The 27,698-nt window shown below is 35.1% G+C and overlaps 2 protein-coding genes and 1 pseudogene across 3 annotated transcripts in view; 1 reads left to right on the top strand and 2 right to left on the bottom strand.

Moving 5' to 3' along the window:
• Positions 1–4,903: 4,903 nt before the first annotated feature.
• LOC135760532 (uncharacterized) overlaps positions 4,904–27,698 on the bottom strand; it is a 39,783-nt gene continuing 16,988 nt past the window's right edge. Inside the window, exons 1-3 of one of the 2 annotated variants that reach the window (XR_010537426.2) lie at positions 8,331–8,739; positions 7,096–8,109; positions 4,904–7,007 (exon numbers count right to left, since the gene is read on the bottom strand). Coding sequence is in view for 1 of the 2 variants with exons in the window: in XM_073814530.1 (XP_073670631.1) it covers positions 7,166–8,109; positions 8,331–8,634 (1,248 nt within the window). In the remaining variant the exon portion in view is untranslated. Of the gene's footprint in view, positions 8,110–8,330; positions 8,740–27,698 lie in introns of those variants that run through there. The other variant, XM_073814530.1, reaches the window with a different exon arrangement.
• On the bottom strand, positions 13,970–17,897 carry LOC135760527 (uncharacterized). Its single transcript, XM_065274540.1, has 3 exons — positions 17,682–17,897; positions 17,126–17,599; positions 13,970–15,716 (listed from the first exon to the last, which is right to left on the bottom strand). The coding sequence occupies exons 1-3, from the start codon at positions 17,701–17,703 to the stop codon at positions 14,902–14,904; spliced, it is 1,311 nt and encodes a 436-aa protein (XP_065130612.1). The 5' UTR covers positions 17,704–17,897; the 3' UTR covers positions 13,970–14,901.
• On the top strand, positions 21,493–24,286 carry LOC135760522 (uncharacterized; annotated as a pseudogene).

The raw sequence follows: 27,698 nt of genomic DNA, 5'->3' as shown, positions 1-27,698 counted from the left end.
TGTGGTATTCTTTTGCTTGCTGTTTATCTTTTCATCATAGAAACTAGAAATGATGTTTGTGTTTTCTTGTTACAAATAAAGATGAAGATGAGATAATAACAGGAAATGGTTTCTTCAGGGTATAAAGAACAAAAGTTTCCATGACCCTCTTCTAACAGCATGAGTTTGTTCATTTTTTTATATTATTATTATTTGATTCATTTGAAGAGTCTGTCAGAGTTGCTCTTGAGTTTAAATTTGTGGTTCATGATTTGTGTTATATCCAAGTATATCCAAGGACATGTTGTTTTTTATGTTGTTGTTCATATACACTAGGGAGTGTCACTGTGATTTGTGTTATGTGTGACTATCTTCTGTATCTTCTACACTGTAAAAAATGATTATGTGCCTTAGTAAATTTAACTCACAAAAAATGAGTAAATTCTATTAAAAAAACTTTGTAAAAAGTAAAGATAACACAAAAATGTAAGTTATTCTAAATTAACACATTATTGAGTAAATTTTACTTTATTTTATCAAGTAAAATCCACTTAAATTTGTATGAAGGAAATGAACTTAATAATTTTGTTATTATTAAGTCATTATTAAAGTAAATGTAACTAACTAGGCAGTGGACTTGTACTTCCCAGTATGCTTTGCATGGGACTGCATTTGGAGAGTAAAATGTGAAATTAAACACTATTTTATGTGTTTTTAACAAAAAAAGAAAGGCTTGTTAGTGTTTAATGGTAAATTATCTTTGAGATTTAGAAGAGTTTCTGTTTTGAGTTTTGTGGTTGCCATCATTTAGAAGAGTGGTGCTTGTGTATAGACAGTAGGTGACACCATGAAAATCATTATCTTCAATCATGATGTGATCATCACTGACTACTAACTTTGCTTATTCCAGTACTGAAACCTACTGAGTTATTTGCTTAATGTTATGTGGCATGTAGTAATAAAGAAAGAAAGAAAGAAAGAAAGAAAGAAAGAAAGAAAGAAAAGAAAAGAAAAGAATAAGCTTTACATAATTAAACCAGAATGATTCCATTAAAAAAGTAACCAATTAAAAGTATCTAAAAATGTTTTGGTAACAATATTCTAAACGATTTCGTTGGTCGCACGTGACACGATTATGTGTCTGGTCTGAACTTTCCTTCCCGTTTCAGTTTTTTAATGGTCTGACTAGTTGCTAAACTGAACTCTTGAACAAATACCTCGTCGAGAATAACAAATGTTTTGGGTTCCTAGGTAATCTACGTGTTGTTTATTTTGATTTAACTACTTTAAAAGGACTTTGTTGTTATTTATTCTTAGCGGAGTATACCGGAAGTTATGCACCACGAAAGCCGCTTGTTTATGTTGTTACTGCTGAAACTGTCTATACATAAAATTTTTAAGTAAACGTGTAATTTAACTTAACTTAGTTAACTAAGGTAAATTCTACTTATTGTTTTTTTTTTACTCAGCTTTTCTTAGTAATTTTTACTTGAAGGGGACATATTATGAGATTTTTTTTAAAGATGTAAACTAAATCTAAATCTAGGTCTGAGCAAAAGTGTGCCATTTTGGGTGTGTCATTTAAAATGCAAATGAGTGGATGAAGTGCAAACACTAATCACAATGATGGTGGTTTGTTGTAATTGAAACTCAATTGTGCTGTCAAGTCCTTCTTTTCTCTCTCTTCTCTCTGAACTAAATGGCAGTGCTGTGGTTGGATAGTGCAGATAAAGGGGGCGGTATTACCTTATTCTGATGTCACAATAGGAGCCAAATTACAATGACCTATTTTTTCACATGCCTGCAGAGAATGGTTTACCAAAACTAAGTTACTGGGTTGATCTTTTTCACATTTTCTAGGTTGATAGAAGCACTGGGGTACAATTATAGCAGTTAAACATGGAAAAAGTCAGATTTTCATAATATGTCCCCTTTAAGCCCTCAACGAAGCCTTCATGGAAGTGGTGCCTGGAATTTACTCCCTATGCCCCGAGCGTTTCAGCCAATCACAGCACTGGTGCTAGATATCGAGCCTTCCGCCAGCTTCTGGCAGTTTGAGCTCACCATTGGTCATGTGAATAGAGCAAATATGGTAAGATAGGAATGTGACTGTATTTATATTCTGCTTGAATTTGACATTTAAGAGACGTGTTTCCACGTTTTCGTGCCAGTTTCACGTATTGATTACTCAATTGTTTTCCCAATTTTCTTACCATTGTAGCTTGGGATTGGGGTTAAAACAACTTTCTGTTAAATAAAATGACATCCTAACCCAACTCTAACCCCAAGCGAAAGCAGTTTAAAATTCTGACAAATAAAAATATAAACCAAAGCTTAAAACGACATCCGCCTTTATGCCAAACACATATTTATCCTCATGCAAAAACAATTAAAAATCAGACAAAAACCACAAATCTAACCCCATTCCCAAGCAACAAGGGTTTGAAAAAAGGAAAAACAATTGAGTAAGTAATATGTGAAACTGGCACGAAAAGACAGTCATGCCACGGACACATGAAAACGTGGAAACACGTTACATTTCGAGCTGAATTCAAATATAGTCACATTCCTATTTTACCATATCTGCGCTACTCACTGGACCAACGGTGAGCTCAAACTGCCAGAAGCTGGCGGAAGGCTCGATATCTAGCACCAGTGCTTTGATTGGCTGAAACGCTCGGGGGCGTGGAGTGCCTTCCAGGCAGTGCTGCCTTGAAGGCTTCGTGAGGGCTTAAAGAGTAACTAAACCCTAAACCAACTTTTTTTAGTTAATGATCTGTAAGAATGATGCTTTATTAGTGCTGTTCATTGATTTTAGTAAGTTTTTTGACATTTGGATATAAAGTGTTTCAATACTACAATATATGGTGTAAAAACGTCTGAGTGCTGCCCTCTTCAGGTTGAACGGTGGCTACTGCAGTTGAATTTTCCTATTGGATGTTGGGTCCAAAAAATGACTCGTGATAAGCAGGTTCGAGCTCACCATGCCCTTGTTACGATCTCACCACACACTTAGTTCGTCCCCTCTATCTCCGTTGGGGTCTGCCCACTTTTCTTGCATTTTTCAAATATTGCCAGTGGGCGGAGTCAGGCTCTGACCAGGGGTTTAGTTACACTTTAGAACACCAGCGAGCCAGGAGGTCACCTCCTGCTGAAAAACTGTGCTAATTAGCTAATCCAGGTAATTGGAACAAAATACTGGAGAGGACTTTTACTCATGGCACATGGATTACACACCTCTGCTACAAAGTGGCAATGCTAACACTTTCATGCCGTGGCCCCTTAAAAAAAATCTCATAATATGTCCCCTTTAAGGTGAAATACATGGTAAAGAGCTTTTGTCACCCTTCAGTAAACATGCATGTGTGACAAATGGAGATTACAAACTTAATATTCTGCTGTGATTCTTTAATAATCTCTGTTTGTTTGTATGTTTCTGTCATAAGGGTCTAAGCTGAGCTTGGTAAACACAGACATCACAACAACGGTAGTCTACAGTCTGCACTTACCCATAAACTCTTCTGACAAGTTAAACCTCTCTGAACATTTACTGACAAAGTGTGAAATATCAGTTAGCTCTTATGGGAAATGATTGTTTTAATGTATATAATGCATTGATAAAGATTGTTTGATGTATGTTCAGTTTCATAAGTGTCTCCTGATGCACGTGCATGTGTTCTCGCCGACCCTGAACATCAGATGATGCACTGAGATTCACTTTTATCGCCACTAGAAGGCAGAAAATAAGTTTCAACCTTGTACAGTACTGTACCGTTAGTGTAATAGTTGATACGTGTTAGATATTTGAACAAATGGAATTCAATTTACTTGTCATTTACTTGTTATCAGAAATAAACTACTGTTAAAGGACTCTGTTATTATTGATTCGGTGTGAAAGTTTACCAGAAGTTGTGTTAAGTCCACAAAAACCATTTATTTATGTTGTTGCTGCTGAAACCGTCAATAACCGTCAATACACCAAATACTTGATTATCTGACCTTATGCAATAAAATGAATGATTTTGTTGCTTTTGCAAATTAAACTCATGAGATTCCAGTGCTGTCCGCTAGAGGCTGTGATGAAATGATGCAATGATTTTTCTTTCTATTCCTGTGTAAAACTACGTGAATAAGCATGATTTTTTGGGTGCATTTATTACCATTGGTGTTTCCATGTTAACTATAAAAATACCATTCATTGTTAAACTATAGTTTTACAATAGTAAGACCACTGAAAAATTGTGGTTACAAAAGAAATGGGTAACTGTATGTTACAAAATACATTTTTATAAGAAGCTAATAGACAAGGGGGATAATCAGAATAAAAGTTAAAGGGGCCATGGCATGAAAATCTGACTTTCAACTGCTATAATTGAGTTCCCAGTGCTTCTATTAACCTAGGTAATGTGAAAAAGATCAACCCACTAACTTTTGTTTTGTAAACCATTCTCTGCAAGCACGTGAAAAATTAGTTCATTGAATTTTGGCTCTCCTTATGACGTCATAAGGGGATCTTATATAATAATACCACCCCTTAATCTGCACTATCCAAATTCCAATTTCAACAAACCACCGTCATTGTGATCCGTCTTTGCATTTCATCAACTCATTTGCATTTTAAAGAACACAAACGGCACATTTTTGCACACACCTATAATGTGTCAACTTTAACATTTTATAATAAATTATCTATATAGTTTTTTGAGCTAAAACTTCACATACATACTCTGGGGACACCAAAGATTTATTTGACATATTAAAAAAATATTGTGACATGTCCCCTTTCATTAATTTTATAAAACTGGGGCCCCCTGGCACAATCTCACGGCCCCTAGTTTGAGAACCACTGCATTATATGTGTGTATGTTATTGTATCCACCTTATTTTCAATCGTACAAGTAAGTTATGTGACATATTTCCTTTTTTTGTGTGAGACCATTTTAATAGCCAGCTGGTAGAAAACAATGTTCTGGGAGCACGCACGTTATGGTAAATATTTACTATACCAGCAGCAACACATCTTTTTCATGCAACACATTTATTCAGTATTGTATACATTTTATACAAAATATTATAATATTGCTTCTTACACACTAGAGGGAAACATTGGCAGTCAATCAAGGAAATTCTTTACTTTCTCATTTTAAACATAACAAAAGTACGCACAAAGTTTACACAGACATATTATAAACAGCTAATAAGCAGTTTATGTTGTATATATTCTGAACTGTAAGCACATTTTTGTAATAATATATAATAGCAGAATAAATAAACCAGCTGAATCGGCACTATATTCGTTGTTTTTGAACAATTATTGTATTTATTATTTACTGGGAGTTTCTATTAAAGATTTTACAGAATGGATTTGTGAATACAGATCATGGATGCACGTGCGTCACATCTACATTCAGCTCTGGTGCGTGGTTATGGTAAAACAAAATTTTTGTAGAGATTTACTGTGTTTGTACCAGCTGTTATGGGAACCCCTAACTTGCACAAATAATGCAATCTTCTTGGATTTCATAATAAGCATTAACTAGCCAATCAAAACAACACACTCATGTCACTTGCAGTACGACTATCATTAGCTTTGGTGGCTCACCGGAAATCTTACACAAAAGAGCTCAAAGATGGTGGCGCCAACATTTACATATAATAAATAAGGTGGATGTCAACACATTTTTTGTGCTTAAAAGCAGACCAAATCACAAAAAAGAAAACATCTAGTATAATATTACAGATCACTATTGTGAAAGCATTTTATTCTGATCCAACCATATTATTAAATTCAGTAATGTTCAAGATTAAACTGGATAAACAATAAATAGATTCATCACAAGACGCTTATAATGCGAAAAAAATGCTGTACAAAAGTTTGTACATTTATTGAGATCTTGAACATGACATCTTCTGGCTTGTTCCTAACAAAACACATAACTACATCCTCTGCATCACACACAATGTGTTTGGCTTACAATCTGCATAAAAAGTTCACTGAACTGAAAGCTACGATGCAGTAGCGCCTCACTGCAGAACGCGACATCCAGGGGGCGGGGTTGGATTAAGATCCAGAGGCGGAGCTGGATCTTGATCCAGAGATCCCATTGGTCGGCAGTTTTACCACAAGACACGTCATACACGTGTTGCTGCGTTACCGGTTCTGCATTAAGTCGTAACTAAATTAAGTTATTATTTTAACATAAAAACTAACTTTACTTATGACTACAATAAAAGTAGTGCCTTTAGGGTGAAATGTAAGTTTTTTGCTATAATGTTTTGGAGTAAAACATTTCGGGTAAGCCTACTACGAGTAATCTTACCACATGCAGTTTAAGACCTATTAATGGATACAGTATAAATATGCATAATTATTAAAATATATAGGCTATGGCATGTTATTTAGAAATTAATAAATTGAATGTTTATCTTGTATGGACTTTGAACTTGTTTTAACGCGTCTTTGCTTACAGCCATTAGGAAACAGGTTTCCCTCGTAGATGGTTCACTTTTTTTATTTGCTAATAAAATATATCAAATAAATTTGTTTTTATATTTACTCGTATAGGAATAGCTGTGTTATAAGTGGGATAATGTACAAATAAATCCCTTCAGTGATATCAAACTGTTGGGAACGTGTCCGTACCTCTCCTTACACCTAACTGTGATACTTTCTAAATTATGAATCTTTCTCAACTATATTATTGATCAAACGTACACTTAAATTGATAAGAGCAAACGTTGGCGACCATAGGTTGCAACTTATTGCGGGCTGCAACAACGTAAATATACTGGTTCATTTGGCTGAACAAAGTATATAAAGTGGGAGGAGTTGGATCTAGATCCAACCCCGCCCCCTGGACGTTGTGTTCCGCAGTGAGGACCATCTCCTACGATGGGGTGGGTAGCACCGTTGCCTCACAGCAAGAAGGTTCCCGGTTCGAGCCCCGACTAGGGCAGGTGGCCTTTCTGTGTGGAGTTTCTGCATGTTCTCCGTGTCAGCGTGGATCTACTCTGGGTACTCTGGTTTCCTCCCACAGGCCAAAAACACGCAAGTTAGGCAAATTGGAGATACCAAATTGTCCCTCCCCCAACTTCTGTCTGAATAAAACTGATTACCTGGTTCTCGCCATGAATATAGCATGTAGATGCTGGAATGGCGTTAAGAAATAAAAGAAGAAGAAGAAAGTTACGATGATTCAAGTGTAGTTTGTTCTTCAGTATGTTTCTTCTGATGAGTCTTAAACGGTCCTGCTTTAGTGAATCTCTCTCCACAGATCGAGCAGACGTAAGGTTTCTCTCCAGTGTGATCTCTCTGATGGAGTTTTAAAGAAGCTAATCGAGTAAACGTCTTCTCACACTGAGAGCATTTGTAAGGTTTTTCACCTGTATGAGTTCTCTGGTGATTCACTAAATGTTGATGTCGACTGAAACTCCTCCCACAGACATTACAGTGATGAGGTTTCTCTCCAGTGTGAACTCTCTGATGATTACTGAAATTAGATGAACTAGAGAAGCTTTTATCACATTGAAAGCAGATGTAAGGTTTCTCTTCAGTATGAACTCTCTCATGAACTTTCAGCTGAGCTTTCTGACAAAAATGTTTATCACAGTGTGAACATTGAAAGAGTTTCTCCTTACTGTGTATTTGTTCATGTAATTTTAAGGAGCCTAAAACCCTAAAGGTTTTTCCACATTCACTGCACTGATACGGGCTCTCATTGGTGTGTAAAAGCACATGTGCCTTAAGACTGTGTAAATAGGAAAATCTCATCTCACAGTGAGGACACTCGTATGGTTTCTCTCTTGTGTGAATTCTCTTGTGAACATGAAGAGTTTGTTTGGTGCTGAAATATTTGTCACATTCACTGCAGTGAAAAAGCTTTTTATTATTGTGTGTCCTCATGTGAGCATTAATATGAGAAGTTGTTGCAAAAAGGTTTATCCCACAGTGCTCACAGTGAAATGTCGTCTTCTTGCTGTGTTCTTCTGAATGAAGTTTCTTCTCTTGTAAGGTAGTAAAGCTGATCTCAGATCTGGTGCAGGTGAAGATTTTCTGTTCTGTGTGTGCAGTCAGTCGCTCTTCTGATGTTGAAGATGTTTCTCCATTCAAACACAATTCACTCTTCATATCTGCAAGGAACAAAAAAAATCTCTTTTACTTACATTTACACTAACTAATTATATATATATATATATATATATATATATATACACACACACAAATTAAAGCACATAAGCCAATAACAGTGATGTTATATCTTCTCCATTATACCCAATGATATTAATTATATTGTATTAATTATCTATTAATTTATTAACTAAAATGGATTCTTGAAGATCGCAAAACAAACCTGAAGGAATAAAAGCATCAATGTGATCTTCCTCTTCTGTAGGTTCCGTTTTAATTTCTGTAAGTTCGGTTTTAATTTCTGTAGGTTCCGTTTTTATTTCTGTAGCTACAGTTTTTATTTCTGTGGGTTCAGTTTTGATCTTCGGGCAGGCAATAGGTTTGACTGAACAAATCTTGTGTGTGAGGATCTGCTGCTGTTCTCCAGCGTTACAGACAGAATCCAGAGACTCTGTGGAGGTTTGATCAGTAGATTCATCATCCTGTAAGCCCTGATCAGTTCCTGATTTACAGCACATCACATCCATCTCATCATCAACACTAAAATACACCGAGACAAGACTTTGTTTACACCCAATAAAACACTCAAGAGAGAAAAACACTGAGGATACACAAACACGTCACACGCGAGCTCTTTCTTTCTTTCTTTAGTGGGTTTATCGGCGGACTAAAAAGCTGCAGAGCGCCTCCTGCTGTACTGGAGTTATATGTACGGACGTTAAGCTGGTAAAATTCCCACAGAAGTATCTTTAAAATGCATAAATCTACACAACAAAAATGTACAAGGTGGGACACATTTATCTAGACATAAAGTGTGTTCTGGTGAAAAGATACAAAACACTTTTCTTGTAAAAATTCAGCATACTTAAAAGGGATACTTCTATCATTAAAGGGGACATATTATGATTTTTTTTAAGATGTAAACTAAGTCTTAATCTAGGTCTGAGCAAAAGTGTGCCGTTTTGGGTGTGTCATTTAAAATGCAAATGAGCGGCTGAAGTGCAAACACTGATCACAATGATGGTGGTTTGTTGTAATTGAAACTCAATTGTGCTGTCAAGTCCTTCTTTTCTCTCTCTTTCTCTCTGAACTAAATGGCAGTGCTGTGGTTGGATAGTGCAGATAAAGGGGGAGGTATTACCTTATTCTGACATCACAATAGAAGCCAAATTACAATGACCTATTTTTTCACATGCTTGCAGAGAATGGTTTACCAAAACTAAGTTACTGGGTTGATCTTTTTCACATTTTCTAGGTTGATAGAAGCACTGGGGACACAATTATAGCAGTTAAACATGGAAAAAATCAGATTTTCATAATATGTCCCCTTTAAATAACTGACTAACTACAGTAAAATTATTATTATTAAACCAATTTCCAAAATAAAGAGATTTATTTTTATTATCTCTATTGTGCTAAATTAAGTACCTGTGTGGAGAAAAATTATGCTTGTAAATCAAGTTCCAGTATAAGAGACATTGGGTCTCATTCACTAAGCATGTGTATGCACGAATTTGCACAAGAGGTGGGAATACGGATGTTTTCATGAACAAATCATGATATAACAAAAACGTTTGTAATAAATTTATTTCTAAATATATGAAGTGTAGCTTAGGCTTAATAATGCCTATATAATAATGTTGACATGGAAAATGTACATTAATATAATTATAATATATTAACATGACCTATATTATTATTATTTGTATTATATAGAGCAGGGTTCCTCAAATCTTACCCTGAAAGTATGGAGCACTTCAGAGTTTAGCTCCAAACCTAATCACCTTTGATTTTCTAGTGATCATAAAGACCTTGATTTTCTCCCGCAGGTGTGTTTGATCAAGGCTGGAACTAAACTCTGCTGAGCTCTGGACCTCCAGGGTAAGATTTGGAGAAGGGGAATATACAGTATAAATTAATACAATAGTATAGCCTAATTATTTTCTTCCTCTTCTATATCTTAATGCTTTGCTTTCTCACATTTAAAATCTCTATATGAAAGCATCTGTTTAAAGTAGCCTAAACGTTATTTAAATGTAATGAGAAGTACAAACATTAATCACTTGATCTCCTGCCTGTTTATTTTGGATAAATATGGGCATCTGTGAAGTCATAATAATTGTCTTCATTATCGTATCCCATACTTCTCTTTTTACTAACGTTACTTCGGTGGACACACAGCACATCTGGCTTCCTCCACCAATAGCAAAACCTCCAATGCAAGCTGGGGCCTGTTTTAGAAAGGTGGTTAAGTGAAAACTCTGAGTTTGTTAACCCTGAAATGAGGGAAACTCTGAGTTATCCGTTTCAAAAAGGGAGGTAGGTTAAACCTGAGATGGTGGGGTAAGTCAAGCCTGTTTCAGAAGGAGAGGTAACTTATACTCAGAGTCTGTTTCCGGAGTAACTTACTCTGTGAACCTAACCTGGTCGGGAGCAGGTTTTATTCGGTAAACTCAGAGTTTCTTGTGGTCTCCTCCCCATTTTTAAAGGAGTAGCTGTGTTTAATCTTGTTAGTTGCTTTAGTACATTCATTCATTGCGCACATTTTTATCATGTACACTGTAAAATATGTTTTAGCTGTCTTTAAGTTTTAATCAAATTGCCAGTGCAAATCATTTTACCTTAGTGCTTTATATATTTTATAAATTACACTTAAATTTAAACAAAAAAATGTAGACAGTATATTGAAATGACTAGTAAAGCCAATTTTATATACTTAAGTGCAGAGACGTCTAGTGACTAAAATTGTAAGTGCTTTTATAGAGGATCCTGTAGATGATGATGCTGCATTCATTTGTAGAAATGTACATGTTGCAAGAGGATTTTGAGACCCCGAGTGGATTTTTGTCATATCCACTTGCATTTATGTGAGCGGAATTATATATATTTTTTGCAGTCATTTTAGAAATAAATATACTTGCGTCACTAATATCAGTCTTTGTGGTGCTCTTGCATCTAAACAGTTGCCTTGACATTTCTTATGCACTCACTCGTCATTATCGCTGGTCTAGTGGGTAGTTCTGTGCGCAGCGGTTAGGGCAGATGTACCCACTGAGCAAAGCGTCTTAAAAAGACGTCATTTCGACGTCCCATGAGGAGCCAGAATGAAAGTTTTTATGACGTCTTTTTATGACCTGTTCTGAACATCCAAGATTGATGTCACGGGGACCTCCACGCAAAGTGAAACTATTTAAAATGTGGCCATTTTAGACATTATATGTGTATATATAATCTTTATATATGAATAAAAGTTAAAAAATATTGCTTATAGATAATTCCCAAATATACCAGTTCCACCTTAACTGTCTGCGTCTGCAATCTTGCTCTCTCTCTCTCTCTCTCTCTCTCTCTCTCTCTCTCTCTCTCTCTCTCTCTCTCTCTCTCTCTCTCTATCGTTCAATAATTGAAGTGAAGTGACGTGAACTTCACTCTCCCTCCCACACTTGCTCTCGCTGGATAATTGTTACATGTACATTCTCTAAAGCAATGTCATCACCATTACAAAAAGTTGTTTTAACAAAACATTGTTTTGAAGTAGGACCATACTGGCTAAACAAACCAAATTCACACTATTTTTTTGTCATTTCTACCTGCTCGTTTTTGAGAATTTACAAGATTCTGATGTTTTATTGAACATGTTTTGTCACCATCATGGTGATCAGTGTTTCCTTTAGTTGGGTAGTTTGACTCTTTGTTTTTATATTGTAGCGTGTGTGCTTGATGATGGCGTTCTGTAAAACACGTTATTATCGCACCAAGTGTTTGTTACCAATGCAACTTATTTGTGGCTTCACATTAGTTACATTGATGGTCAGAAGTGATGATAAAATATAACTGAACTAACAACACAGATAAAACATCATAAATTTCGTTTAAAAGTAAACTACGGTCTAATTTTTGTTTGGCGCTGCAATAAACATACTTCGGGGCACACTGCTGCCTACTGTAACTGAAAATGAAATCTCATGGCTGTAATCAAAAATGTAAAGTCTAAAATTTTTTGACACAGATGCAGACATCAAGAATCAGCTCATGAATCACAACAATGGTGAGTTTTCTAAATGTTGCAATGCATTGCATCAGCGTATTATAAAACTCATGAGTCCAGAGATTGTCACCACTGTTGTGATTCATGGGCTGATTCTTGATGTCTGCATATGTGACAATGACATCTGGACTTTTAATTTTATATAAGCGCTTCCCAGTGGTGGTATGAACCTAAATAATAAATTGGATGTGACACCTCAAATCAACAGAGAAATTGAGACAATACTACATGGTTTACAAAATTAATTTACAGACTTTACATATGTGGTATAAACTTGGTAAACTTTCAATGAAGTTGTAAGATCCACATGTGAGTTTTGTTTATAACAAATTTTCTTTGCAACAAATAACATGCTTTAGCAATCACTCTTATAAAGACCAAACACTCATATGAAGAGTCAAACTACCCAACTAAAGGAATCACTGATCGTCATTATGGTGACAAAACATTTTAAATAAAACGTCAGCATATACATCTCTGTTAATTAAAAAGAGAGAGAGAGAGAGAGAGAGAAAGAAAGAGAGAGAGAGAGAGCATTTAAGGTGGAACTTTATCTATGAGCAGTGCTATGTTTTTGAACACTCATTCATATATAAAGATTACATTATTTTATCAGCTTAACAAAATTGTTCTACAAAAATACACGTGATGTTTATGTTTTTTGACTCAGAACTCATAGACCACATTTGTATAAAATGTTTTTGAATTGATTTCCCGAACCCCTTTTGGACGTCTACCTGACGTCCAAGAGGGGTCATAGTCAGACGTCCAGATACTGTACCAGATCTGCACGTTGTATAGACGTACAGATAAGGGCCTGGACCAACCGACCTAATATAGACATGATCTGCACGTCGAGCGGACGTCTCATGTTTGGTGGGTACTGTCGGCGATCTGAGTTCGAATCCTGGCTCAGCGAATTTCTGTTTTATTCATGACAAACATTTGTAAAGTTCGTAGCCTTATATGCCCAAGGATTTTGCTTAATTTAATTTTTAGCTGAGTTGCTGTCATATCCATGGGATTGCATCTGCATGAAAATGAATATAATAACACACAGTCCTCAGTTTATTTACTTCTGATATTTTAACTGTGATAAAAATTAAATGTACGCATTTACTAGAGTAGCAATTTCCAACAACAACTCTTTTCTTTAAAATATATGCTCGTAGTTGCTGTACACTTGCAGTAACACTTTCAGTTTTAGTAGTAAAAAGGATTAAGACCTCTTTGTCACGTGCTGTTGCCATGGTGAATCGTAATATCGGAGCTCCATTGATGATGGATTTTCATTGTGGCTGTGCACGCGCTTAACTCAGAGTCAACCTACTCAGAGTCGATTGAACTAACTCAGATCAGCTGTTCTGTAACCGAAAACTCAGTTTCCTATCTCAGAGTAAGTCAACTCAGAGTTCAAGTTTAAACTCCGAGTTGGTTGAACCTCCTTATTGAAACGGGCCCCTGAACATTGCAGATCTTAAATATGATCATGGATTTCTTTTCAAGCTCTTTTGCTTCGGTGACACAAAGCTCTGAAAACTTCTGGGGATGAGCGGTGCACTACAGAAACCCCTTATGGAGCTGATTTGGGCGTGTATTATGCAAATTGCCAACCTTGTGCAGGCAGCTGATAGAAAGTATGTGGCTTTTGTGCAAAAAGTGCTAAAATTATAATTTTTACATGTCCATTTCCAACCCTTTCTGTTTACAGAGTGATAAACATGTTTAGAAATCCCACTGAGAATGCTGTATCTCATTTTGACAAAAAAAACTTATGAAGGGTAAATAATTTATTGTACCAACCACCACAGAATTGTACTATTAACTTTACATTATCATAACAAATGTGTTTTGTACACACAAAGACAAAGTTGATGCAACCATTGAAAAACTAGCAAGCAAAATGTTAAGGGTCAAGAGTCCAACTAAAACAGACACTGTTCACCATAATGGTTACTTTAAATTAAACAAATCATTAAAATCTAAACCTACTAAGTGAATTGTGTTATCTACAGGAATATTATTTTCAGAACATTCAAAATAATAAAAAAGTTAATATAGGAAACAGTTGTTTTACATTACATTACATATAACATTGTAAGAAAATTAAAACATGACATTGTCATAATGTTTGAAAATGGTAGAATGTAACATTCCTCTAATGTTCAGAAACCCCAGAAACATTCTTAGAACGTTTAAAAAACTGGACACTTCAAAACACTGCAAAAGATGAGTTTCTTACATAGTATTTTTGTCTTATTTTCAGTACATATATCTAAAAATTCTTAAATCAAGATACATTTTCTTGATAAGCAAAATGGCAAAAAATATACAATTTAAGTGAATTTTTGCTTAAAACAAGCAAATAAATCTCAAAATGGGGGGAGAAAAAAATCGTAAAATAAGAAAATATTTCTCACCCCATTGGCAGATTTTTTTTGCTTGTTTTAAGCACAAATTAACTAAAACTGTATATTTTTTGTCTAAAAACTAGACTAATGTTCTCAGGTCATTTTGCTCATCAAGGAAATACAATTGGTTTAAGAATTATTTTATATTTCTACTGAAAACAAGACAAAAAAGTAAGAAAGTCATTTTTGCAGTGTACACAAATGAATTGAATATATGAATTATTTTCTTATGACTTAAACTAGAACTATTCAGTTAATCATCTTGCACATCAATGGATTAACTACCCTGAAAAAAATTGGAGTAGAATTTACTTGAAAAAAGCCACTTATAGACACTATGATAATTTCAGTGTCGTTTGTTCTTCAGTATGTTTCTTCTGATGATTCCGAAGACATCTAGAATAAAAAAATCTCTCTCCACAGGTTGAGCATACATAAGGTTTCTCGCCAGTGTGAAATCTCTCATGGGTTTTTAAGTAATCTGATCGAGCAAACGTCTTCTCACAATGACAGCATTTGTAAGGTTTTTCACCTGTATGAATTCTCTGGTGTGACACTAAATGTTCACATTGATTAAAACTTTTACCACAGACAGTACAGTGATAAGGTTTCTCTCCAGTGTGAAGTCTCTCATGGACTATCAGCCGATATTTATAAATGAAACTTTTATCACAGTGTGAACATTGATAGGGTTTCTCTTTAGAGTGAATATTCTGGTGCGATTTTAATTTAAATGAATCTCTAAAGGTTTTTCCACATTCACTGCACTGATACGGTCTCTCATTGGTGTGTATAAAAACATGTTTCTGCAAATGATATTTTTGTCTGAATGTTATCTCACAGTAAGGACAAACGTATGCTTTCTCTCCTGTGTGAATTCTCCTATGAACATCAAGACTTTGTTTGCTGCTGAAGTAATTGCCACATTCAGTGCAGTAAAAATACTTTTCACCACTGTGTGTCCTCATGTGAACTTTTAGATTAGAGGAAGAGCCACACACCTTCCCACACTGCTGACAGTGAAACTGCTTCTTCTTCTTCTCTCTGTGATCTTTTAAATTAAGTTTCTTCTCTTGAGTTTGTGCTGTCCGTCGCTCTTTTGATGTTGAGGACAATATTTCTCCATCCAAACATAATGCACTCTTCACATCTGAGAGAAATATGAAACAATTAAACTCTATTTTCATTTTCATTTACACAAAGAAGGATGAATTGAGATTCTGTATATTTTTGTATATTCACACAGAGACAGACATCAGCTGTCAGTCCTGTTATTATAGCTAGGTCATTGCAATTAAATGAAAAACTTAATGCTGTATGGATAAAAAATTAACTTTAAAAAAATGTCTTTGTCCCCATTGTTGAAATTCATAGTCTGATTCTTGATGTTTGTGCGTCCCAAATACACAATGGATACTTTTTGCCCAAAGTTAAAAAAATCCTTAATGATAAACTGCTGTGAGAGTATAGTTCTTCCCATACATTAATGAAAGAAAAAAAAAACATTTGATGAGTGAGTAAATCAGTTATGTAACTATCAACACAGAATTGTACTCTAACTCTACATTATCATCTTAAATATGTTTTATACACAACAGGTTATTAATGTAACCAGGGTATAACTAGCAAGCAAGATGTCAAGAGTCCAGCTAAAACAAACACTAATCCGCATAATGGTGACTTCAAAATCTAAGCCCAATAAGTGAATTTATGTTTTCAATAGAAATATTTTTACAGAACATTGAGAAATAATGTTTTATAACAGTTTCAAAATAATAAAATGCAATGTTTTTCTATCATTTCCATAAGAAGCAAAAAAGTAAACATAGAAAACAGTTGTTTTTAACATCGTGTAAACATTAAAACATGACATTGTCATAACGTTTGAAACTTCAAGCAACCAAGAAACATTCTAAAAACATAAAAAACTGGAAACTTTTTATGTTGGCAGAATGTTTTTGGGAACGTTGGAAACGTTAAAAGAACATTCTTAGAACTTTTAAAACGGCAATAAAACATTATTTTTTGAATGTTCGGTAAAATATTGCAGCAGAAAACACAATTCCCTTAGTAGGCTTAGATGATGATGATTTGATTTTAAGTCGCCATTATGGTGATCAGTGTTTGTTTTAGTTGGACTCTTGCCCCTTGACATCTTGCTTATTATTATTATTATTTTTTTCTTATTGCATTAACTTGTGTTTATAAAAACACATTTATTATAGTAATGTACAATTAGTATAATTCTGTGGTGGTTGGTACATAATGGTAAAAATCACCATGCTAATTGTTTTACATATCAAAAGTCCTGAGGGGGGTCCCAATGACTGAATTAAACAACAGAGAACTCTGGGCCTGTGAATTTAACAAAATGATTCTCGCTTTTCTCAAAAACTCCTTGAGCTTTCCAATGATATATCGTTTGTCAAGATTTCTTTAAGTAGGTTATTATTGGTTTAATAGTTACATTAACAAATTGGGCTCACCTGTGGACTCTCAATAGTTAAGGCCAAGGGGTTAAACATTTTTAAAAAATACAACATTACTGAGGAGACATACCTGATGGAATACAATCATGACCATCATTAAGATTGTCTTCATATTCATATGCTGTACGTTCAGTTTTTATTTCTGTGGGTTCAGTTTTGATCTTCATCATGAGGTTCCTGCAGTCGATGAGTTTGTCTGAACACATCTTGGGTTTGGTCTGCAGGATCTGCTGCTGTTCTCCAGCGTTCCAGACAGAATCCAGAGACTCTGTGGAGGTTTGATCAGTAGATTCCTCATCCTGTAAGCCCTGATTACTGTCACACACTGTAGTGTCCTGAGCGTCTGTGGGCTTTGACTCAGTATAACAGAGTAAAGTCAGACTGAGCTCGGAGTCCTGTGTGTGTCCGGATTTCTCTTCAGAGAGTTTAGAGTCCAGCAGTGGCTGTGGTGTGCGGCTCTGATCTCTGCTCATCCACACTGAATCCAGAAATTCATTGGCGCTCTCATCAGCCACATACACTGAAGCTTCACAACCACCACATTCTTAAAAAACAACACATTAGTAAGATTATAAATGATTTGATGTTTGATGCAAACATGTAAAGGATGTTTAAGCTGTACAAACCTCTCTTTATATAGTCTTTCATTTCCTATAACCTCAACATGTCAACAATAAACAAAACAAAAAACACAGATTTCAAATTGTTTCTCCTTAGATGAATGCTTTAAAGCTTTAAGCACAAATAGTGAAAACAATATTTACATTGCATTCATTAAAATCGGTAAGTAAGTACATTAACATATAACTCATGTGAACACATCGGTTGATGTTTGAGCTCTTTCTTTCTTTCTTTCTTTCTTTAGTGGGTTTATTGGCGGACTAAAGAGCTGTAGAGCGCCTCCTGCTGTACTGGAGAGAGAAGACACTCAACACTTCATTCATCTCTCATTCATTACACAAGAAGATTGATGTTTCTTTGTGGTGTGGTAATGTTGAATGATGAAATCCAAACACTGATTACAATGATGGTGGTTTGTTGTAATTGAAACTCAATTGTGCTGTCAAGTCCTTCTTTTCTCCCTCTTTCTCTCTGCACTAAATGGCAGTGCTGTGGTTGGATAGTGCAGATAAAGGGGGCGGTATTATTGTAATTCGCCTTACTACCTACCTCACAAAACAGGCAAAATCTGAACAACCTAATTTTTCACATGCTTGCAGGAAATGGCTTACTCAAATTAAGTTACTGGGTTGATCTTTATCACATTTTCTAGGTTGATAGAAGCACTGTGGACCCAATTATAGCACTTAAACATGGCAAAAGTCTGATTTTCACGCTATGACCCCTTTAAATGTAACTAATGCAGGTTGCGGTTTAAATCTCATAACCATTCATTAATACAGTACGGTTTTCAAAATGGCACCTGACAATAAAACCTTTCAGTCTGCTTCAAACCAGTGGAAATAATTACAGTAATGTGAGAGATGAACTACTTTTGTGGTTTTACTTTGTTTGCTGTTTATAGAAACCTGAGGTGACTTTGTGTTTTCTTGTGATTAGATGAAGGTGTGAAGTAAAAACAGGAAATGGTTTCTTTAGCAAAAGTAAGCACAAAGGCTTTATGACCCTCATCTCACTCCACACGAGCTGCTTACTGGTTACTGGTCATATTCATTTCTGCTTCAGACTGCATCTACATGATTATCATTGAGTTAAAATGTGTGATGTCTCATTTATGATTTGTACTTATAATAATTAGTGTTGAATCTTGTTAGATCACAGTGGCCAGTTGCATAAACCTAAGACTAGTCTTAAAAGTTAGTCATGATTTTTTTTAATAATAAGACTAATTAGCCCTAACTAATTGCTAGTTAGTCAGAATCATCCTTAAGATGCAGTCTTAAAGTCACCGCTATGTTTATGCAACCGGCCACAGGTCTCTATGCCAGACAAAATATTTAGGATCCAGCCCTGGATGCCAGATCCCTCCAGAATATATAAATTACTCAGCGGAGCCGTAAATACCAAAATTGGTGTTAAACAGACTTCTGTCAGTCAAGACGTTGATTGATTAAAGCTAGAGAAGAGCACAGAGCAACAGAGTTTTTATTGAACAATCTCAATTGCAAATGTCTCAATTTTCAAACGTCATTTGCAGAGCATAAATTCATGCACCGTTATGCTGCTTTACAGCAACATCCCATTTCACCTTGGGCTTCCATAAACTTTCCCTTATCTATCTCTGCTTACACAGACAGGATAGCTCATGAAACTTCACAAATATGAGATTGAACTCCAATGAAATTAATAAGACATATAAAATTTAAAAATATAATGGATGAATAAATTAATAAACAATAATTATAATATAATGATAAAAATGATCAAATAATGAAATTGATAATACTAATAAATAATCAAATAAACAATCATATGGATAACTAATAATTATAAAAGGATTATGATGATTATGTAAATAAAGGATTAGGAAATAACTAAAAAACACAATAATAAAAGCTTTCTGCACGTGAGGATCTAAGGTAGGATCCATTAATCTTGAATAGACAGTACAGCACAGACAGTAAATGCACAGAGTTTATGTGTTTTTGAATGTTGTGTCTCCATCTAGTGGTGAATATTAGTAAGAGTTCAGACTGACTGCTGCTGTCTGTGGTGCTGAACTCACAGCTGTCTGTTAAGTCAGCTTGATTTACGCATTCATATTTACCTAGTTCCTCATCTACAATTTATTTTCGACATCTAGTGGAAGATTTAAGCAATGTCGCTCTATAGATTTGTCTTTATAATGTGCAGCTACGATACACAATTTTTTTTTTGGTTTTGTATAAATGTACATGTTAATATTCATAATTTTTTAAAGATGTATAAAGTCTGTCCAATTTCTTTTATAAATGTGGGACTTTTATTTTGTTATGGATTACGTTCTTTGCACCTGATGTTTTTCTCTTCATCTCTATAGCAAATCAAAATCAAATCAAAGTTTATTTATAGAGCACCTTTTTAAAACAGCAGGTGTTCACCAAAGTGCTGTACATACAGTATAAAATAAACAGAAAATTAAAAAGCATAAAATAAATATAAGATAAAAATGTAAAAACACAATAAAATAAAAATACAATAAAATATCAAATAAAAACAATAGTAATCAGTAATACACACTTAAAAATAACTCCTAACAGGTAGCTCTCATACTGCGTTATATGCTGCACTATACAAATATGTTTTTAAATAAGATTTAAAAACAGTAAGTGAAGGTGCCTGCCTAATGTACAAAGGTAAATTATTCCATAGTTTCGGGCCCGCTACTGCAAAGGCACGTTCACCTCTGCTCTTCAATCTTGCATTGGGGGAGACTAAAAGCAGCTGCCCAGCAGACCTAAGTGCTCTAGATGGAGCATATGGCTGTAATAGATCTGAGATGTATTTAGGAGCAGTGTTGTTTAATGATTTAAAAACTAAAAGTAAAATCTTGAAATCAATTCTAAAAGGAATGGGCAACCAGTGAAGAGAAGCTAAAATAGGTGTAATGTGGTCTTGTTTACGTGTCCCCGTTAATAAACGTGCAGCTGCATTTTGTACCCTCTGCAAGCGTGTTAGGGATGTCTTACCAATGCCAACATAGAGACTATTACAATACCTGCTTCATGGTTGATTTGAAGTATTAACTCTTGATATTTGAGTACAGATTGAGTGATTCACTGATGGGGAGAAAGATCAAGTGAAACTGGGCTGTTAAATAGAAACTTTATGAAGTTCTTATTTGAAAGCTGACATTTCGAGGTTTTATTGTATAGTGTATTGTCTATTGTTTTGTGGCACAGACAGACAGGTTATTATGTTGTCTTTATTATAATTAATAAATTAACTATAATTACTAAAACTTCTATTCAGTGTATTAATCCCTCTCTTTTTATTTTTTTGGTCAACCATCTCACTTCACGACTTTGATTTTGTGTCAAATGCCTGTTACTTTTTCTCTTGATAAAAGTATCCCAAAAGTTATTAAAAGTCTAATGACTGGTCTCTGTAAAATGTATCTAACTGTAGATGACAGCAGATTTGATTCAGCTCATCCACTGAGAGAGAAGCATAAAGTGATGATTTGTGATTGATTGGTCGAATAGACAGAGGGACTGACACACTAAACATACACCAAATCAAATGAATACTCTGAATTAAACTGAAGCAACTAATAATCTGCATGTCAACACCGTAATTATATTCTGTATATAAATACATTATTGTTCATAGATGCCAAATATCAAATTTATTCGCTGTCACAGCAAACATTATGCAGGCTTCTTGTGCTCAAACACATGCAAGGGATTCGCGTCTTTTCTCTCCAGTACAGCAGGAGGCGCTCTGCAGCTCTTTAGTCCGCCAATAAACCCACTAAAGAAAGAAAGAAAGAAAGAAAAAGAAAGAAAGAAAGAAAGAAAGAAAGAAAGAGCTCACGTGTCATTTGTATCCTCAGTGTTTTTTTCTCTTGAGTGTTTTATTGAGTGTAAACAGAATCTTGTCGCTGTGTATTTTAGTGTTTATGATAAGATGGATGTGATGTGCTGTAAATCAGGATTTGATCAGGGCTTACAGGATGAGGAATCTACTGATCAAACCTCCACAGAGTCTCTGGATTCTGTCTGTAACGCTGGAGAACAGCAGCAGATCCTGCAGACCAAAATCAAGATGTGTTCAGTCAAACTCATCGACTGTGGAAACCAAACCGAGATAAAGACAGAAGAGGAAAATCACACGGACGATGACGATTTTCTTACGTCAGGTATGTGTATATATATATTGACAAAAATTATACTTTTAGCTACGTACGTTTCTAAATTGTGCTTTTTTATGTGCAATGCCCTCCCAGATAGCAAGGGACAAGACCAAAACCAACGAATCAATGCTAAAAACTGTTACTTTGTCAATGTCATGTTGGCACCCTCCATTAAATTTTGTAATTAAATGTAAAATTTCAACAAACCATTATTATGGTGATCAGTATTTGTTTCAGTTGGGCTCTTGACTCTTCACTTTCACTAAGTTAATTATTTTTTTAGTGCTTGTATTTGCTTTAGTACGAACAGGGCTGGTAATAGGGCTGTGTGATTTTCCCTTTTTTGTTTTTTCTTTCGATTAATTTGAATTTACGTTTTGACGCAATTTTAATTGTATTTAAATCGGGGAATCAAGATTTTAATAGCAGTTTGTTACAGTCAAAGTGAAACAGTGCAGACATCATCTGATTACACAGCAGACTTTTCCTGCATAAAAAAAATGAAATTGCAGCCGCCAAGTAAAATTTGTGTTTTATAAATAAATTTTATTTTATGAGCTTTTATTCTGTGTACGCTGTGTGAGAAGTACAGCACCGTTATCCCTATTCAGGCGAGTTACCGCGCTCTTAGATCTTAAGAACTCGTTATAGTTGTGCGTCAGTTTTCATTTGTACTGTTGTGTCGTCTTCCGCGTCGACGTGCAAACACATGCTGCAGAAAAGTGCTAAATAAATGTAACAAATTATAATTATTATTATTAAATAAAATAATGGAATTATTTCATTTTTCTTTCAGATGTGAAGAGTGAATTATGTTTCAATGGAGAAATAACGTCCTCCACATCAAAAGAAAGACATTTAGAGAGACATGAGAGAAAACACACAGAACAGAAACTCTTCACCTGCAGGAGATCTGAGATCAGCTTTACTACCTTACAAGAGAAGATACTTCATTCAGAAGAACACAGAAAGAAGAAGAAGAAGAGGCAGTTTCACTGTCAGCAGTGTGGGAAGGATTTTGTCATCTTATCTCAGCTGAAAGTTCACATGAAATCACACAGTGATGAAAAGTCTTTCTACTGCACTGAATGTGGCCATTACTTCAGCACAAAAGGACATCTTGATTCTCATAAGAGAATTCACACAGGAGAAAAACCATACGAGTGTCCTCACTGTGAGAAGAGATTCAGCCAAAAACATAATCTGAAGAGTCATGTGCTTATACACACCAATGAGAGACCGTATCAGTGCAGTGAATGTGGAAAAACCTTTAGGCAAGCAAGTTCATTAAAATCACACCAGAAAATTCACTCTGAAGAGAAACTCTTTCAGTGTTCACACTGTGATAAACGTTTCTGTAAGAAAGCACAGCTGATAGACCATGAGAGAATTCACACTGGAGAGAAACCTTACGTCTGCTCTCAATGTGGTAAGAGCTTCTCTACTCAAAGTTATGTTAGACTTCATCAGAGAGTTCACACCGGAGAGAAACCTCATCACTGTAGTGTTTGTGGGAAGAGTTTTAGGCATCAGGGTAACTTAATAAAGCACCTGAGAACTCATACAGGTGAAAAACCTTACAAATGCTTTCAGTGTGAGAAGACGTTTACTGGGTCAACTTCCTTAAAAAAACATGAGAGAGTTCACACTGGAGAGAAACCTTACGTCTGCTCTCAATGTGGGAAGAAATTTACTCAGTCATCTCATTTCAGAGTCCATCAGAGAGTTCACACTGGAGAGAAACCTCATCACTGTGATGTTTGTGGGAAGAGTTTCAGTCGACATGCCCATTTATTGTCACACCAGAGAATTCATACAGGATAAAAACCCTTACAAATGCTCTCAGTGTGAGAAGACGTTTGCTCATTCAGGTAGCTTAAAAGTCCATCAGAGAGTTCATACGGGCGAGAAACCTTACGTCTGCTCGATCTGTGGAAAGAGATTTGCTTATTATGGAGGTTTTCAAATTCATCAGAAGAAACATACTGAAGAACAAACTACACTGAAATCATCATAATGACTGTTTGAGAGTCAGTCAAACCCAGTGTTTTATTGAGTTTTCATGTGGTTTAGTGTTGAAGTGATTTCTGATGATATTTCTGTCTTCTTTATGGAAGTCGTCATGTTGGGAGATCAAAGGTTTTGGCTTCTAAGAACACACACACACTGATAACATGTATACCTCAAATGCAATGTAAGCCACTATAAATAAAAGCATCTGCCCAATACCCAGCTAACAGAAAAAAGTTCTAAGAACGTTCCCTGAAAGCTTTTAACGTTCCCAAAAACGTTCTGCCAACGTTAAAAGTGTCCAGTTTTTTTGACGTTCTAAGAACGTTTTTGTGTTGTCTCAACTTTAGAGGAATGTTACATTTTACCATTTTTTTACGTTATGACAATGTCATGTTTTAATGTTCACAGTCACACAATGTTTAAAACAACAACTGTTTATTATATTGACTTCTTTGATTGTTATGTAAATGATAGAGAAACATTGCATTTTATTATATTTATTTATTATATTTATATTATTTTATTATATTTATTATATATTATATATTTATTATATATTATATATCTATTATATGTAAGTTTAGATGTTGATGTTTTGTTTCATTTTAAGTCACCATTATTGTGATTAGTGTTCGTTTTAGTTGGGCTCTTGAGCCTTGTCTTTTGCTTGCTAGTTTTTTCCCTGGTTGTGTTAACTTTTTGTTAATACACCACATTTGTTATGAACATGTTAAGTTAGTAATGTAATTCTCTGGTGTGGTGGTTGGTACATAATGGTAAAAAAATCATTCCTAATTAATTTTCTAATCAAAAGTTTATTTTCTGTCAATAATGTAAATGAGATCCAGCACTTTCACAGCAGTTTGTCATTAAAGAGCTTTAGAAACTTTGGACAAAAAATATCTGCTACTTAATTGGGACGTACAAACATCAAGAATCAGACTATGAATCTCAACCATGGTGACAATTAAATGAAAAACTTCATGCTGCAATGCATGCTGGGTATTAACAAATTACAAATCTCATTCAGGACTCCCAGCATGCACTGCAGCATGGATAAATAAGGATTTTTTTCCAATTTTCTTTGTCACCATGGTTGAGATTCATAGTCTGATTCTTGATGTTTGTGCGTCCCAATTATACAGCAGATATTTTTTGTCCAAAGTTTCTTAAACTCCTTAATGACAAACTGCTGTGAAAGTGCCGGATCTCCTTTACATCATTGACCGAAAATACACTTTTGATTAGTGATGGTCGTTTTCGAAGCACTGCTTCATGAGGCTTCGAAACATTTACGAATCTTTTGTTTCGAATCAGTGGTTCGGAGCTTGTTTCAAACTGGCCAAAGTCACGTGATTTTAGCAAACGAGGCTTCGTTAGTGATGGGAGAAACGAAGCTTTTCGAAGCTTCGAATCAATTGAACCAATTGCTTCGAAAATTGATTCAGTTTTTCGAAGCAGTTCGAAACCCACACACGCTGGCGACCCCTGCTGGTCAAAACAGTGTAAAAGCAGATCTGTCCACACATTTTACACTTTTTTTTTACAAAATAATAGCAAGATTTTTATTAAAATATGTTTAAAAAATGATTTAACTTATTTAAGACATAGTTAAAAGTGTTTTATGTGTTTTTAGTTGTATTTAGGGCAAACAAATGAATAAAACTAACTACCCTTTTAATTATGCACATTTTTGTCATTAAATCTGTCTATAAACAAAAAGTAGACAACATGGCAGTGTTATTAGTCAGAAGGATAAATGTTTTATGAACTTTCATTATAAAACTGACCCGAGTTCACCTAAACTTATTAGACACTGGTCATGTGATCAACTCCCCCTAGTGGTGAACCATCGGATTTTCGAAACGTTTCGAAACAGTTATGACGTAACGAAGCCTAGTGATGGTCGTTTTCGAAGCACTGCTTCATGAGGCTTCGAAACATTTACGAATCTTTTGTTTCGAATCAGTGGTTCGGAGCTTGTTTCAAACTGGCCAAAGTCACGTGATTTTAGCAAACGAGGCTTCGTTACGTCATAACTGTTTCGAAACGTTTCGAAAATCCGATGGTTCAGTGTTTAAATCATAATTTTGAGGAGAACTTGAATGTGTCTTACACTTGTCTCCCATCTCTTGGTTTTGACTAGAAGAGATACAGCTACGACCTAAACCTCACGAGATGTTGGGTTTAGGTTTAGGTATGGGGGTAGGATTAGGATGAATACAGCGGTCCTGGCTAGATGGAATACAGCTTAGGCCTAAATCCTGTGAAATTTTGGCTTTAGGGGTAGGATTAGGATAAAAATCCTAAAATCCGAGGTTGCATGAGATTTCATTGGTTGCTGTATCCTAGCACACATTACATCTTCTCGGCTCTCTCTCAAGAGTAAACGATCCCATCACGCCGCATTGGTCAAGGTCAGTAATTTCTAGTCAGTTGTTTTGACCCTCCCACAAAGGGACAACTAGTTATGTATCTAGTCTACTGGGTAAATCTTCTGGCTATCAAAAGTTGTTCGTCTACATAGCTGTATTCTGCACATTTGTGTACGATAATCCAAATACCATAGTTTTGAGCTTCTGGTACGATCCTTGAACATTTCCAATCTGGCAACCCTGAACTGCATGCATCACACTTATGTATGAGTGTTCTACGGGGTGCATTGGAAAATTTAAAATGACAAATGAAATAACAGATGCCAAAAGTGATATTTCTATTATATCCAATGATATAATGCCCACAAAAGTGTAAGTACCAATTAAAAAAATATTTTAGAAATTATCAAACTGAAATACTGAAAAACTCATAAGGATCAGCAAGCATATTAACAGACAACCAAACAACAACAGAGAAGGAAACAAACCTGAAGGAACAAAATCACCATAATGACTGTTTTCTTCCTCAGTGTGATCTTCCATTGGTTCTGTTTCCATTTGGTTTCCACTGTCCTCCTGTTTGACTGAAGACATCTTGAGTTTGGTCTGCAGGATCTGCTGCTGTTCTCCAGCGTTCCAGACAGAATCCAGAGACTCTGTGGAGGTTTGATCAGTAGATTCCTCATCCTTTATGCCCTGATCAGTTCCTGATTTACAGCACATCACATCCATCATCAACACTAAAATACACAGAGACAAGACTCTGTTTACACTCAATAAAATGATTACAGAAAATGAACAAACACAAAATAAAACTAATGTAAACGCATAGATGTTTTCTTCTTCGTACTTCTTCTTCTTCCCATTTAATACACTACTGTTAGGTCAGTTCTGTGATCAGTTACTTTCTCTTTCCCTCGTTCTCAATGCAAATCAAAAGGTGATTGAGCTTTCTCTGTAGCCGCTCAGTGATTTTTGAGATCAGGGACAAAACAGGGTTTGATTTTCTGAAAAAATCTTCATTATTTTAAAAAAAAGTATATACATATTTGTTAAATGAGGGTTTGGGTGTGTAACCATGTTTTGAAACAACCTCCCATTTTTTTAGTTTGCGGAATCAGCACTGAAATGTCTATAAAATATTTTTTTTAGGAAATGATCACAAATATTTTGATTCTTAGCAGTTTTTAATGGTCTTAAACACTAAAAAATGTTTTTAAAATAATCATATCACCTTTGAAAAGTTTAGACGGATTGCGGTTTAGGCTGTACACTGTAAAAAATACTTTGCTGCCTTAAAATTTTTTGTTGAATCAACTCGGATTTACAAGTCATTTCAACTTACTATTATTTATCTTGACTAGAGATAAGTTGGTATAACTACAGGTGAGTTGTTATAACTAATAAAATTAAGTTGACTTTTCTCAACTATATTTTATAAGTTGTGACAACTCATTTCT

The sequence above is a fragment of the Paramisgurnus dabryanus genome, chromosome 4 (assembly GCF_030506205.2).
Source record: "Paramisgurnus dabryanus chromosome 4, PD_genome_1.1, whole genome shotgun sequence".
Classification (NCBI taxonomy): domain Eukaryota; kingdom Metazoa; phylum Chordata; class Actinopteri; order Cypriniformes; family Cobitidae; genus Paramisgurnus; species Paramisgurnus dabryanus.
Note: the sequence above shows the minus strand (reverse complement) of the source record. Positions and strands in the feature narration are given on the sequence as shown.

What these genes read in the sequence shown, in the direction of transcription:
- LOC135760527 (XM_065274540.1), bottom strand. Translation starts at nt 17,703, where the DNA reads ATGAAAGACTATATAAAGAGAG. An exon ending in GAAAGACTATATAAAGAGAG is followed by an intron (nt 17,600 to 17,681) that starts GTTTGTACAGCT and finishes TTGTTTTTTAAG; the next exon opens with AATGTGGTGGTTGTGAAGCT. An exon ending in TCATGATTGTATTCCATCAG is followed by an intron (nt 15,717 to 17,125) that starts GTATGTCTCCTC and finishes TATTTCTCTCAG; the next exon opens with ATGTGAAGAGTGCATTATGT.